Source organism: Oncorhynchus mykiss, chromosome 17 (assembly GCF_013265735.2).
Source record: "Oncorhynchus mykiss isolate Arlee chromosome 17, USDA_OmykA_1.1, whole genome shotgun sequence".
Taxonomy (NCBI): Eukaryota; Metazoa; Chordata; class Actinopteri; order Salmoniformes; family Salmonidae; genus Oncorhynchus; species Oncorhynchus mykiss.
In genome coordinates this window covers 58,409,266-58,422,270 of record NC_048581.1, presented here as the reverse complement: position 1 = coordinate 58,422,270, position 13,005 = coordinate 58,409,266, and the positions used below count along the sequence as shown (strand labels likewise).

Here is a 13,005-nt window from a genome sequence, read left to right as displayed (position 1 = left end):
TATTTTTGAAGTTTTAAAGCAAATTTCCTGCAATTCTACACATTTTGTAATTACTTATGTCGTGTCAATATGATATCTGAGTGAGAATGACTAATAAAAATCAATGAGTCCCCCGTGGCGGTCAGAGACCCTGGGCACGTGCCCTGTGTGCTGGTCGGTATTCGGCCATGATTACTACAAGTTTAGATGGCTGGCTAGACTAACTACCAACTTCCGATGCACAACTAAATTTAGAAATTGCACCTGGGGTATTTTACTACTCAATGGTAAATTGAGTTCCTTTTTGGGGTGGTCAGGGCCCCCTAGCGACCGGGCCCTAAGCGGCCGCTTATGTTGCTTATACCTGGAACCGGCCCTGCAAATAGTAGGGCCTATTTTAAAGATTCGTCTTAGGGACCTACGCTTTTGCACCAGCTAATGGGGATCCTAATAAAATAACAAAATATGACACATGGCAAAGACCTTGTGACTACAATGCAGCAACCAACAACCCAATGGCTTTACCATACTAAATTGCCATTCCTTGCCAGCAATAAGGGTTGAAGACTTATTCCTATTAAATAATAATAAGTTGTATTATTATCATAGCTTCTGTTGTTGCTTTCACAGTTCTTTTTTTACTCAAATGAGAGCCAGGTGCTGCTTGGCTTTGTTTGGGATTTACCTTGCCTGTAATTATTACCAAGAAGACAAGACCACAATTTAGTAGCCCTTTAAATGCCTCCCATGTAAAAAGAGTGGGCTGCAGTCCGTTACCTGCAAGCTATAGAGTTTTGTCGCTTGCCAAGAAATGGGTCAAATAGCTGCAGCATATAGGAACCATAACCCTGACCCGAGATAGGCGCACAACTCACATTTTCCCGTAAATCGTGGATTGTCAGATAAATATATTTGCGTAAATTCAGGTTGATGCGCGCAGATGTCCTGTTAACTAGTCATCCAAAACATGTGTCTTGTGCTAACCACACACAACGTTTGCCATGACAAAATTGTCCCTTAACGACTATTATATTTGACCTCAATAAATTCGGAAGTATAATTTAAGAAAATGTACTTCTATTTCCTCTGCCATTTCCTTTACAATATTGTGCGGGACGAATAAACGTGTTGTTATTTTGATGGAGGATTGCAGCAGATCCTTTTTATTGTTCCAGTTCTTGGGCCTCCTGGAGTTTATCCAAGGACACATGCGTTCAGATGATCTTTCCGCAGAGCTGCAGAGAGGGAGAAAAAAATGGGAGTGGGGGGTGTAAGGTTATTAAAGGTTATGGCCTCACAGTCAAGAAGTGAGGACACTTTGTAGGCCTGTCTCTAAGGGAGAAAATATCGTCACAAACGCTTGGCATGCATGCCTGGCATTTAGAAAATGTCATCATACACAACAAATGTGTAGGCCTATAGCCTACTTGTAAATAGACTACAACAGGCTTTCATAAACATTCTACTCAACAACAACAAAAGTACAACATTAAGAGTAAATATTTATTCGAGTAAACTAATTTCATGCCAAAATAAAACGATGGGCATCTAGATAGGTAGACTAATATTTGGCTGCCACCAAATAAAACCCAAAACGCTGCACTAAAAATGCAAGGCCTAGGCGCTAGGCGCACCCTGTCCTAGTGCGGTTGTTTTCATTGCAGTTTATTGTTCATTTATTGTGCCGTAAAAGCAGGGTGCTATTGACTATGCGCTTGACTTCTCACCTTCACATGGCACCTGATCAGGTAATTGGTATAAAAAAAACAGTTTTGGAGAAGGGCAACTCCACCCATCATAGGGTAAAGACACATTTTAAACCTTTATATTTACAAGAGCAGGCCTTCAATATCTTGCTTTATTTGGTGATTCCCTTAGTCAAAATACAAAAATGAATGGTTCAAAATATTTAGATATCATTGAGGGATATCAATTGTAAATCGCAAGTGTAGGCCTGCATTTGTTTGGTAGGCTATTGGTCCTAAAAAGCAGATGGTTATGATACCCCGTCTGCTACAGTGCTTTATTAAACTGTTTAAAATAATCAGAATAAGCATGTCATTTCATAATAATAGCATAATGATAGTGATCATTTTTTTCAAATACTTTTGTTTAGGGATATTTTGCCCGTGCAAAAAAAGAAGTCTTGAAACTCATCGCTAAATTATAATACTATTTCAGCAATACACCAGTAATAGCGCATTGAATATAATCTAGCCTATAACACGGATATCATAATTGTTATTATCAGTGAAGTCTAGTTGTTTACTTACCAATTCTATTTGTGCTACTGGCACAAGAGACAGAGTTAGGGTTGCAATACTTTGTGTTTAGAAATGCAAAATTGTGCTACTCTTGTCTACGTCTACAGCTGAGTTAGACTTGCTGTATCTGCAAATAATAATGTAGCACAGAACAAAATTCTATAATATTCAGGACGACAATTGGAGCCTTATTTATGTCCGATTCGTTTTTTGTCTGGTTCAAATGGTAGGCTATACCTCCATACCTCCAAAGGACATGAGTGACCAGCTGTTTTTTTCCGTGCAAATGCCAGACTGTTTTCCACAAAGGGTGCAATAAAACACTTCCCCATACACTTCCACTTCCATAGTACAATAAAACCGCTCTCTACCTCTCCCCAACCCAAATCACGTTTCCTTCACAGAAAGCGCATCAACAACCTCGGCCTATGTTGTTAACGCGAAGTATAGAGCACGGTGCCTATTTTTCTATTCGAAAGATATAATCTACTCAACCTAATATTGTGTGTATGGTGGGGGGGTCTCAGTTAATACATGTATAAATTATCTTAAGAGTTGCATGATAAACCTGGTTTACAGAGGTCAAATGTTCCATATTAACTAGTTCTCTATTCAATTCAGAGAAAGGCTCACCGATAACATCCCACTGCTGCGTTCGTCACATGGCCCACATTAAAGTAATAGCCTTTTAAAAGCATTCGGATGTAGAGATCAAAGCATGTTTGGGGAACACCACGTTTGTATCCGACAACTTCTGCCAACCCATGAGCTCATTAGTTCGATTAAACTGAGTGCGGAACTTTTATTTGGAAAGCGGAGAAGGATTGATTAGACTATGTGGATATTAATCGAATTCATCATACCTGTCATAAAAGTCCTTATTATCTTTCCCATGTTATTCCAAAAAGAAAAAAATAGCCTAATAGCAATAGCTTGTCATTCAAATCTAACTTTAGGTAGGCTGTATTGTTTACATGGAAGTCTAATAATCTGAGTTTGATATCGATTAAGACGCCACAGACACATTTGTGGCACGTTTACGGTGGATATTTTAAAAGCAGGATTTTCGCTATATTTAAATTTGTCATCATTTATTTTATATTGTGTTGTCCTGCAATAGGCCTTTACCGTCAAATCGTAATATTTTCCACCTACACACTGGCGTAGCTATTTCATCAACTAAATATCAACTATTACAGTAACAACCCTCAAATGTTCACTGCAGTATAGGCTACAGTAGTTTAATACTTTGCTCTCTTACTGTTTAAGCCTATTGGCCTTGTTTGTAATAGGCCTAACATCATTTTGTGGTTTTGTCCATTATATATTTTTTAAAGGCACCGCTTGACTATCCAGTGTCTTCACTTTAAGTTTATTCTCTTTCCATTCACTAGTGCAGTTAATTTCTGTTGGGCTAGGATTTCCCACACGCGGATACACACAGTGCATGCAGTGGTGGAGCGTTATAGGCGGTAGACTGGATGCTGTCATTTGTCTGCTTTTATGACTTCTGCGGCTTACACGGGCGTTAAAGACATTCTTTCGCTGTAAAACTGCAATAAACCCCCACTCTCCTTGCCCAAAGAATTCGCACTGAACAAAGGGGCAACGCGCCAAAAAAAACGCTTGTCCCAATATAAGACTTTCCTTACCTCTTCGAATAAATGTGTCGAATTTCGTGCACCAGCTCTAATCTAATTATTGTCCAAAGTTGCTATAGACTATAGCTTAGCAGGCAACCTCATGTGTTATCAAATGTAGCATAGACCTGTCTTTTTTGATGGAGAAGCCTCAAAAGATTTTGGCATATCCTTACATGCCTGTCTATCCACAACAACCCAATTTCAGGTAAAATACAACTCCATTTATTACTCCTGTCGTGTAGGCCTATCATGACATAAGTAACAGTGATCCCATTGCATGGCGAACTATTTCGTGTAATTCCAGCTCTAATGATAAATTAGGTGTGTGTGTGTGTGTGTCAAAGCGCACGCTCCTGTGTTCAGTTTTCCTGTCAGCCTCTAGGCTTCAAAACAAGCCTGTGTTAGGACTTGTTTTATGTCAAACTGAAGTAACTCAATACTTACTATTTGTATTTTATATCATAAGATTAGATAACTGTGTCATGGCCATTCCTATTATCGAATACATCAACATTCAGTCCATTCATGTAAGTCTAAAGCCTATAGCAACGTTGCTATTACAAACGATATAATTAAATGTCACCCAAACATGTTTTCTAAACTCTATTTGAACAATTTGATTAAACCCCTTTGTTTATCATAAATCATGCTTTTTAATCAGTTTATAAGCTATGTATCTCACACCGAGGAAAAATATATGAATCGACGAGGGCAATATTGTCAAGACTTTTTCTAACTGAATAATTCGATCACTGTATTGCAGTTGCGGACCCTAATCTTATTTTCTCGACCCGAGAGACTTGAAAACATAACTCTCCGTCGTCTCTAAGGTCCGTCTTTAAAAAAATAACAAGAGAATGAACTCAAGTCAAATAATTGAAACAGAGCATGCTTGTCTAGCGTTAGCATCTATTTCTCTCAATAATTCAATTCTACATTTAGGCTAATTGATTAATGTGATTGTTTATGGCCAATCTGATTCAATTCATCCACTGCATGTTCTTTATACATTTATGAGCATTAGTGTTATTATTTTTGCTTCAGTATAGTACAGGCTACTGTGCAACAAAGAACATGTGTTGCGGAGGCAGATTGGCAAGTATGTGACTTTGTGCGTGCGCATGCGCGCTCGCGCGTGTGTGTGTGTGTATAAACGCTCCCTATTTATGTAGTCCGTCTTTCTGTATGTGCGCACGCATATGACAATGTATTAGCTTGCGATTGCGTTTGTGTGGGTACATGCGCGTATGTGAGAGTAGTTTCAAGCGAGGATTTTTAAAAATGAAGTAACGTTTTTTTTCTCCCTTAGTCCTCTACTCCTTGCTTTTTATTGGAGGAAATTTGGTCAGCTGACATTGTCATCTTGTCCATCCTAGAGTGAGGCTTTAGCAACAACATTCGGCTTTGTACCTTGTGTCTTTATTGGTGTCTAGAAATACATTATAAAGAAATCATTCAGCGTGCCGGTATTAAAAGATAGACTGACAGAGAAAAAAAGAGAGTGACTTAGTGTGAGAGAGGGAGAATAGAGAGAGAGGTGAGATTGTAAGGGAGGGAGGGAAAGAGAAAGAGGGAGCAAGGGAGAGAGGCAAGGTATGAATTCGTATTTCGCAAACCCGTCGCTCTCATGCCATTTAGCTGGTGGTCAAGAGGTTTTACCTAACGTGGCCCTAAACTCAACTACCTATGACGCTGTTCGACACTACTCATCCTACGGAGCCGCTGTGGCCCAAAATCGGATATATTCCTCGCCTTTCTATTCGCCCCAAGACAACGTAGTGTTCGGCTCGAGCAGGGGACCGTACGAGTATGGATCCAACGTGTTTTACCAAGATAAGGACGTGCTGCCCAGCTGTAGGCAGAGCAGTTTGGGACAAGGTGCACAAACCTCACTCCCCCAGGATTACCCGTCTGATCCGGGCAGGAACGGCTCGCAGGAACAGAAGGGGAACATTCAGATCTTCCCGTGGATGCAGCGGATGAACTCTCATAGCGGTGAGTATTACCAACTCATAGAGATAAATTAGACGAGCTGGCCCGTTTTACGACTAGGGAAGCTACGTTTTATCACCCCATAAACCATTATACTACAGCAGCACCCTGTCGCCGGCAATAAAGACCTTTTATCTTCGTAGGAAATCCCTTTTGGACAAATCTCCGTCACAGTCCATCCTTATTTCCCTTAAAACAAAAGAGTTTATAGCATTTAAGTTCATATTTTTTGTGACCCATAGCAGAGTTCACGGAATTTTAAGACGAGTATAATCTCTTCAAATATTACTCAGTAGACTGGGTTCCCCTGATAGCGAAAGTGTGTGTGTGTGTGTGTTGCGTCAGTACATAGGCTACCACAACTGTTGTTTATTTAGATAATTGCAAAACATAGGCTAGCATGAAAACCGGACACGATCCTAGACTGCGAATGATTATGAATGAAGGCCTATATCGATTATTTCCGTGGGTTTTTGTAATTATGTGTGTTTGGATAGTGCAGGGTTTCCCAAACTCGGTCCGAGGGACCCCAAGGGGTGCACGTTTTGGTTTTTGCCTACCCTTATACAAATAATCGACTCATCATCAAGCTTTGATCATTTGAATCAGCTGTGTAGTGTTAGGGCAAAATTAAACGTGCACCCCTTGAGGTCCCGAGAACCGAGTTTGGGAAACGCTGGCGTAGTGACATTGCATATAGCTTACTTTAAAATATATTTCCTGATTATGCTAATTTAAATTGTGTTTCCACTCAGGAGTTGGATACGGTTCTGACAGACGAAGAGGCCGACAAATTTACTCCCGGTACCAAACTCTAGAACTCGAAAAGGAATTCCATTTCAACCGCTACTTGACGAGACGCAGACGTATCGAAATCGCCAATGCACTCTGTCTCACCGAACGTCAGATAAAAATCTGGTTCCAGAATCGCCGGATGAAATGGAAAAAGGAAAGCAATCTAACTACGACTCTCACCGAAAGTGGTTCGGCAGGGGTGAGTCAAGACACGGGTAAAGAGGACACAGAAGAGGCGACAGAAGAGAAGAAAGAATGAACGAGTTCCTAACTTACTATATGCATCAATCCGCCGTTCTGTGAGGATAACTTAACTACCTATCAAGTAGCCTACCTATCAACTATTGTTTGGCACAATAAAGAAACTAGTGTATTAAAATATGTGGCTGCGTTAAATGCAATGTGGACGCTACATATCTTCAGACATCAATGTTTGCCTTTTTCAATTTCTTTCTGTATTGGATATGAACATTTCACCGTGACCAAATCATTTAATTCCTTACTTGACATTCCCTTGTATACCCAAACTGTGTGTAACGCGAAGACATTCATCATTATATGTTCTTAAATGCTGTTTGACAGCAAAGAAAAACAGTGGTTCTCAGATGTCCATACACCTATGATGTTGGCAATATGTTTTACAAAAGTAATTGTCATAAGATGTGAAGGAAGGTATAAGCTTTACATCCGCTTGAGTAACCCATTTACGTTTTTTTCGTTTTGCTGTTTTGTTGTACGAAAAAACTATGCTGAATAATAACGACTCACACTACCTAAATTGTTGATATGTTTGTAAATATATGTATATCTATATTACACGCCTTAGTCCTGTGAGAGCATTCGTCCGCATCCCGCACCTTCTTTGTATTAGCTAGCCTACTTTATTTATGTTTAGATTATGTACCAGTAGGCTAGCCTACATTGAGTATGTGGTCAAATCATAACTGACCGATGTGGCTTGAATTGTAGCGTTAGTTGAAAATCCGAAATAAAACAATAACAGTGATGAAGGCTATGAAATTCACTTCAAGTCATATTTAATAAAACTGTTAATAAAAAAAAGTTGTCGTCCATGTTTTTGCGCCCATTATACCATGTTGGTCTAGTTCTCAATTATAGCCCTCCATGCAGGTAAAATATGTACATTATCCTTGTTCACGTTTTTTATTCGTCATGTAACAGACCCAAAGCCAGCCACCCTATCTATATAATGGTTCTTCCACGTTATCCGTGAATTCAAAGCTTCGCCACTTAAAGAAAAGAGGAGCACACTAATTTTGTCAAAGCAATGCAGTGAAGTATTTGAATAGTCACTTCAAATAGCTACAGAAATGTTGGAAGATGTGGATGGGGAGAGTAGAGGAAAAGCAAATCCCACAATTCGATATAAAATCACCGCTTGAGAGGCCTGTCTAATTGCTATGTCTAAATATACTTCCATTTCAGCTTACACGGTATGATTTAACGTTTTCATACGTGTTATTAATAAAATAGGCCTTCTTTTTTTAGAAAACTTGTCCAGTTATGTGACTCATGTCACACACACAAGCCAATTCAAACCAGGAGATGTTGCAGTTGTTTAGATGACATTCTGTTTGCGCTCTACCTTTTCAGATAAACCAATGATGCAACTTGAATAAAGATAATTTAGGATTACTGTTATTATTATCACCATTATTATCAACGTCGGCATTATCATTCTAAGTAGGCTATCAGTCGTTGTAGGCTATACAATTACGCACAATTACTCACGTCGATTTCGAATTCTGGCATATCTGCCTTATCGAGAAAATTGTTCCTGGTGGCCTTTTATAGTTTGGAGACCAACTGCCTGCTCTATGCTACACTTTCAATGATGATTTTATATCTATAGGTTGCTGGATCGAATCCCCGAGCTGACAAGGTACAAAAAATATCTCGTTCTGCCGCCGAGCAAGGCAGTTAACCCATTGTTCCCCGGGCGCCGAAGACGTGGATGTCGATTAAGGCATCTCTCTGATTCAGAGGGGTTGGGTTAAATGCGCAAGACACATTTCATTTAAAGGCATGCAGTTGTACAACTGACTAGGTATCCCCCTTTCCTTATCCCCCTTTACTATCGGTAGTTTTGGTAGTAATCAATTAGTTTGTCTGCAACTGGTTATAACAAACTTTAACATTAGGCCTTCAATGCAGTTCTATCCTATGACAAAACATGTTATATGCAGATACACACCACACAAATGTTGTGTTGTTGTTGCCAGGTAGATTACTACATAGTTTGCATGTGGGGGGGCTTGTGTGTTTTATGGCCTTATCCATCCCTGGCACCAGGTGACGCTCTCGGCCTTTCGTCCAGCACTGCACCGCCAGTGCCCCAACAGGGTCCCCGCTGCCCGGATATCAGGCGTTTCTCCTATTTCCATCAATAACCTCCAAGTGTGATCTAACCAAATGTATGACTGGCCGATACGAGCACGTGATTATTTTTAAACATCCCATATTTGGGCAATGGATAAAAAAATAAAAAAATCACCCACCTATAAATCGTGGTCATTTTTAGGATAAAACCCCATGAACTTCAAAAGAGCTACAAATCAAACGCAATAATAATAACAAACCGTTACAACTGCTATCTGTGGGCCTACATATTTTTACAATTATCGTGTTAAATAAAAACTTGAATGCAATAATTTAGTCCATATAAATGCTTCCATTTCGTTTCCTTAGCGTTTTCTCTTGAAATGAGCTCTTACGTAGCCAACTCATTGTTTAAGCAAACTCACGAGGCGTCAGCCTTCGCTTTGCACAACCATGGATACGGCTCTAGCTCCGAACTCAACGTGTCCGGCTACTGTGGTTTTGGAGGGCATGATCACCGGGGGTCATTCGCGTCCCCACCGTCCTCGAGCTCCCTTGGCATGGTAGAGATGAACTCTGGGCTGCATGGCAATCCTGGCGACCTTACACCACGACCAGAGTCTTCCACAGGAGACGCTTCCCAGAGACGCCACATGAACGAGCAGACAAGCCGCCAGGGTTCTCTAAATCTCGGACTGTATTGTCGCAAACCCGAGACGGACTCGGATTTCAGCGAAATGCATATATGCAAGACTCAAACAGGCGAGATCAAAGTCGTAAGTTTGCAACCCGTCCAGCCAGTAAGACAAGGAAACAATTCTACTCAGCCACAAACCAGCGAACCGCAACCACAAATATATCCCTGGATGACGAAACTACACATGGGTCACGGTAAAGTTGCATGTATATCTTTTCTTTATTTTGTACAAAGGGAAGTTTTTTTCTCACACCCTCTCTCCTCCATGTGTGTCTCTATTTTTAACCTCCTGAGTCCATTCACAGTTTTTCTTTCTTGAGTTTTATAGGCTGTATTCGGAAATAATAAAACTCGCAGTCGTAAATTTTATGACAAAGTCATCAATTGCTCGTAAAAATGTCCTGTTACACCGAAGAAGCGATCTGCGTCCAAATTTATGACAGGGTAATTGGATAAGGGAGACACAAGTCCCTTAAAAATCTCAACAAACAATGTTTTCATTCTACTTTATTTAGAATCAAAACAAGATAGTATGATAAGTAGGCCTATGCTTATTTTGAGGAGAGTTGAAGGGTGAGATTGTGGATTCCACTGTGCACTTTAACTGAACGTTTATAAAATTTGAATAGTCTACTCACTTGCCATGGCAACTTATTTTGTGTTATGTAAGAGGGCATGTAACCTACTTTAGAGGCTCAAATAATATTTCTGTAACTGTAACGACCTTGTTCTTGTTTTAGTTGTAGTTATAATAATAATGTTTATTATAATAACAATAATATTATTAGTAATAAGCCTACTAGTAATATGCTTTCATTGTAGTTTCATTGAGTGAACCCGAATGGCCACCTTTTTGCCTGGGTTTTGGTAACTCACGCAGCTCCACATTGATTACCATTTATCCAGCCATCCAGCTATCCTCATATAGGCTATATTCATTAAGCCATACAGTAACATTCAAATGTTAAAGTAATCTTTAACATGAGGATATAGTCACAGAAGAGGCTGTGTTTTGCTATTCATTCTTATTAATTGATATGCTACAAGTCATTGCATGTCCATTGACAAGTTAAGACATATTTTAAGTGATAATGTTGAGAATGTTTCTATGAATTGTCACATTTCCAGTGTGGTCACAGATTATTTTTCTCTCAATTACACTCCAGAGGCTGACGGTAAAAGGTCAAGGACGAGTTACACGCGCTACCAAACTCTGGAGTTGGAGAAAGAGTTCCATTTCAACCGGTATCTGACGCGTCGTAGGCGTATCGAGATCGCCCATACTCTCTGTCTGAACGAGAGGCAGATCAAAATCTGGTTCCAGAACCGACGAATGAAGTGGAAGAAGGACTCAAAGCTTAAAATTAAAGAGTCAATCTAAAACATGGAGCCATTTTCAAACGTTATCAACGTTCCTTAGAGATGTCATTCAAAGACTGTCAGCACCACCCATGTTTCCAAACAGTGACTTTTGTGATGCGATGTTTCAGTGTGATGACAAATATTGAACATTCTTCGATTATGGATCTGATTATGTAATATACCTGTCATTTGGTTTGAATGTTGTATTGTTTTATTTTCTATCTTTGAATATGTACTTGTTCAGCAGAGTCTTATATAACTTGTGAGAATAGAAACGCTTGAAATATATTAATTAGCGAAAATTGTAACATTTCACCACTTACCTTTTTTTTACCTTGAAGTATTTTAAAGCTGAACGTTTTATTGTTATTATCGTATTACTACTGCACTATCACTATTGTTTTCTTCGTGAGAGGTGCCTATTATTTATATAAAAAAACAAGGTAAATAAATTCCTTGTAGTTTATCTTCAAACTCCTTAAGTATTTATTTTCTGTTTGTGTTTTTTTACCAGCCCCGTTTAAACAACGGTGAAACATAGAAACATTTTAAGATGTAACATAGAAACATTTTAGTAAATTGCGAGGGCTATATCATTCTGTGATTGTATTTAAAATAGTCCACATAAAATGATTGGTTTTGGACATAAAGTGTCGTGAGAACAGTGATATACTTAAACCTTACTATACATTTCGTAGTTAACATGTATACTGTGAATGGTTTCCTCATCTGAAAAGGTATATTGTATTAGGCTACCTAACTTGCCAGTATAGGCAGGGGCTTCATATTTGGGGGAAACATAACATTTGGCCTGATTGTTGACTAAGATCTGACCTAATGTGCCAAGTATGATCATGGGATTTGTTTTTAAACCTCAGCATTATATTTGTCACAAATCATTATTAGCAATTTAGAATATTTTGTAAAACACGAAAAATACATGTAGTGGCAGATTACTGCTGAGAATTGGGCAATAGCCCAACATCCTACATGTCCTGCAAATTTCACATTACTTGGGAACATGGGCAAACAAAAAGACAATCTGTAGTCTAGAATTTATGTAGGCCTAATGTGTAACTTATGTTCAATTCAATAATGATTCATTATTAATGTACCTAAGGTTTGAAAGTGAAGAACACAGACGTGGTATTGTTTTTCTTCTGAAAACGTATCTCTCCAACTAATGTGAGATTTTGGGTTGACATAAAGGTTGTCATGAGGCAGGAGACTCATGTCCACAATGAGTAGCTAACAATTAAACAATTTTCTCGTTTCCGGCGGCTGCCACAAAGCACACAAGTGTCAGAACCTTTTCTCATATGCTACACGGTTATAATTCCTCACATATACAACTTTGAAGGCCTTGTAGGTAAAACAAATTCACATATTACATTTAACATATTCTTGACCAAGTTTCTTTTCACTTTTTAGAAATAATAATAATCTATTGAGTGGTTTAATGGAGGATGATCTTCTGGAACGAAATGCACTTGAATTACCTATATTAACTAGAACAGTTAGCACCATACTATAGCTTAGATTTAAACTTGCTCATCTTGATTATAGATAGCTGAAGTTTAATCTTTGAAGTGGACTGAAATCTTGAGGAGAAAGGCATTCGTGCTATGTTTGTGTTTCAAGTAATGAAATAAAGATGGGTGAATTTGGGGGGAAAAAAACAGCGTCGTATGTGCTTCATATTACAACTATGTATTTTGAATGTGTCACGGGGAAACCGGGGTGTGGGAAAGTATAATGGTATACTGGAACTTTGTGCGGCTAATTCAGTAGCGGTTTGATTAGCCAACTCCAAGAAGAAGTGGCAGTTTTTTTTTGTCTTTGGCCCTTAGCAGTTCTCAACGTGCTCGCTGGTTCACTGTCAGGCTCCACTTCCTTAGTAATTGTTTACAGTACAGACGGATGCCTGTAAAAC

The 13,005-nt window shown here is 39.1% G+C and overlaps 2 protein-coding genes across 2 annotated transcripts; both read left to right on the top strand.

Annotated features, from left to right (window-relative positions):
• The first annotated feature begins 1,293 nt into the window (after positions 1-1,293).
• On the top strand, positions 1,294-7,735 carry LOC110494228 (homeobox protein Hox-C6). The gene is made up of 2 exons (XM_021569133.2): positions 1,294-5,881; positions 6,634-7,735. The coding sequence occupies exons 1-2, from the start codon at positions 5,482-5,484 to the stop codon at positions 6,930-6,932; spliced, it is 699 nt and encodes a 232-aa protein (XP_021424808.1). The 5' UTR covers positions 1,294-5,481; the 3' UTR covers positions 6,933-7,735.
• A 1,226-nt stretch (positions 7,736-8,961) lies between these two features.
• Positions 8,962-12,746, top strand: LOC110494227 (homeobox protein Hox-C5). Its single transcript, XM_021569132.2, has 2 exons — positions 8,962-9,904; positions 10,877-12,746. Exons 1-2 carry the CDS (start codon positions 9,397-9,399, stop codon positions 11,089-11,091), a joined length of 723 nt encoding a protein of 240 aa, XP_021424807.1. The 5' UTR covers positions 8,962-9,396; the 3' UTR covers positions 11,092-12,746.
• Positions 12,747-13,005: the final 259 nt, after the last annotated feature.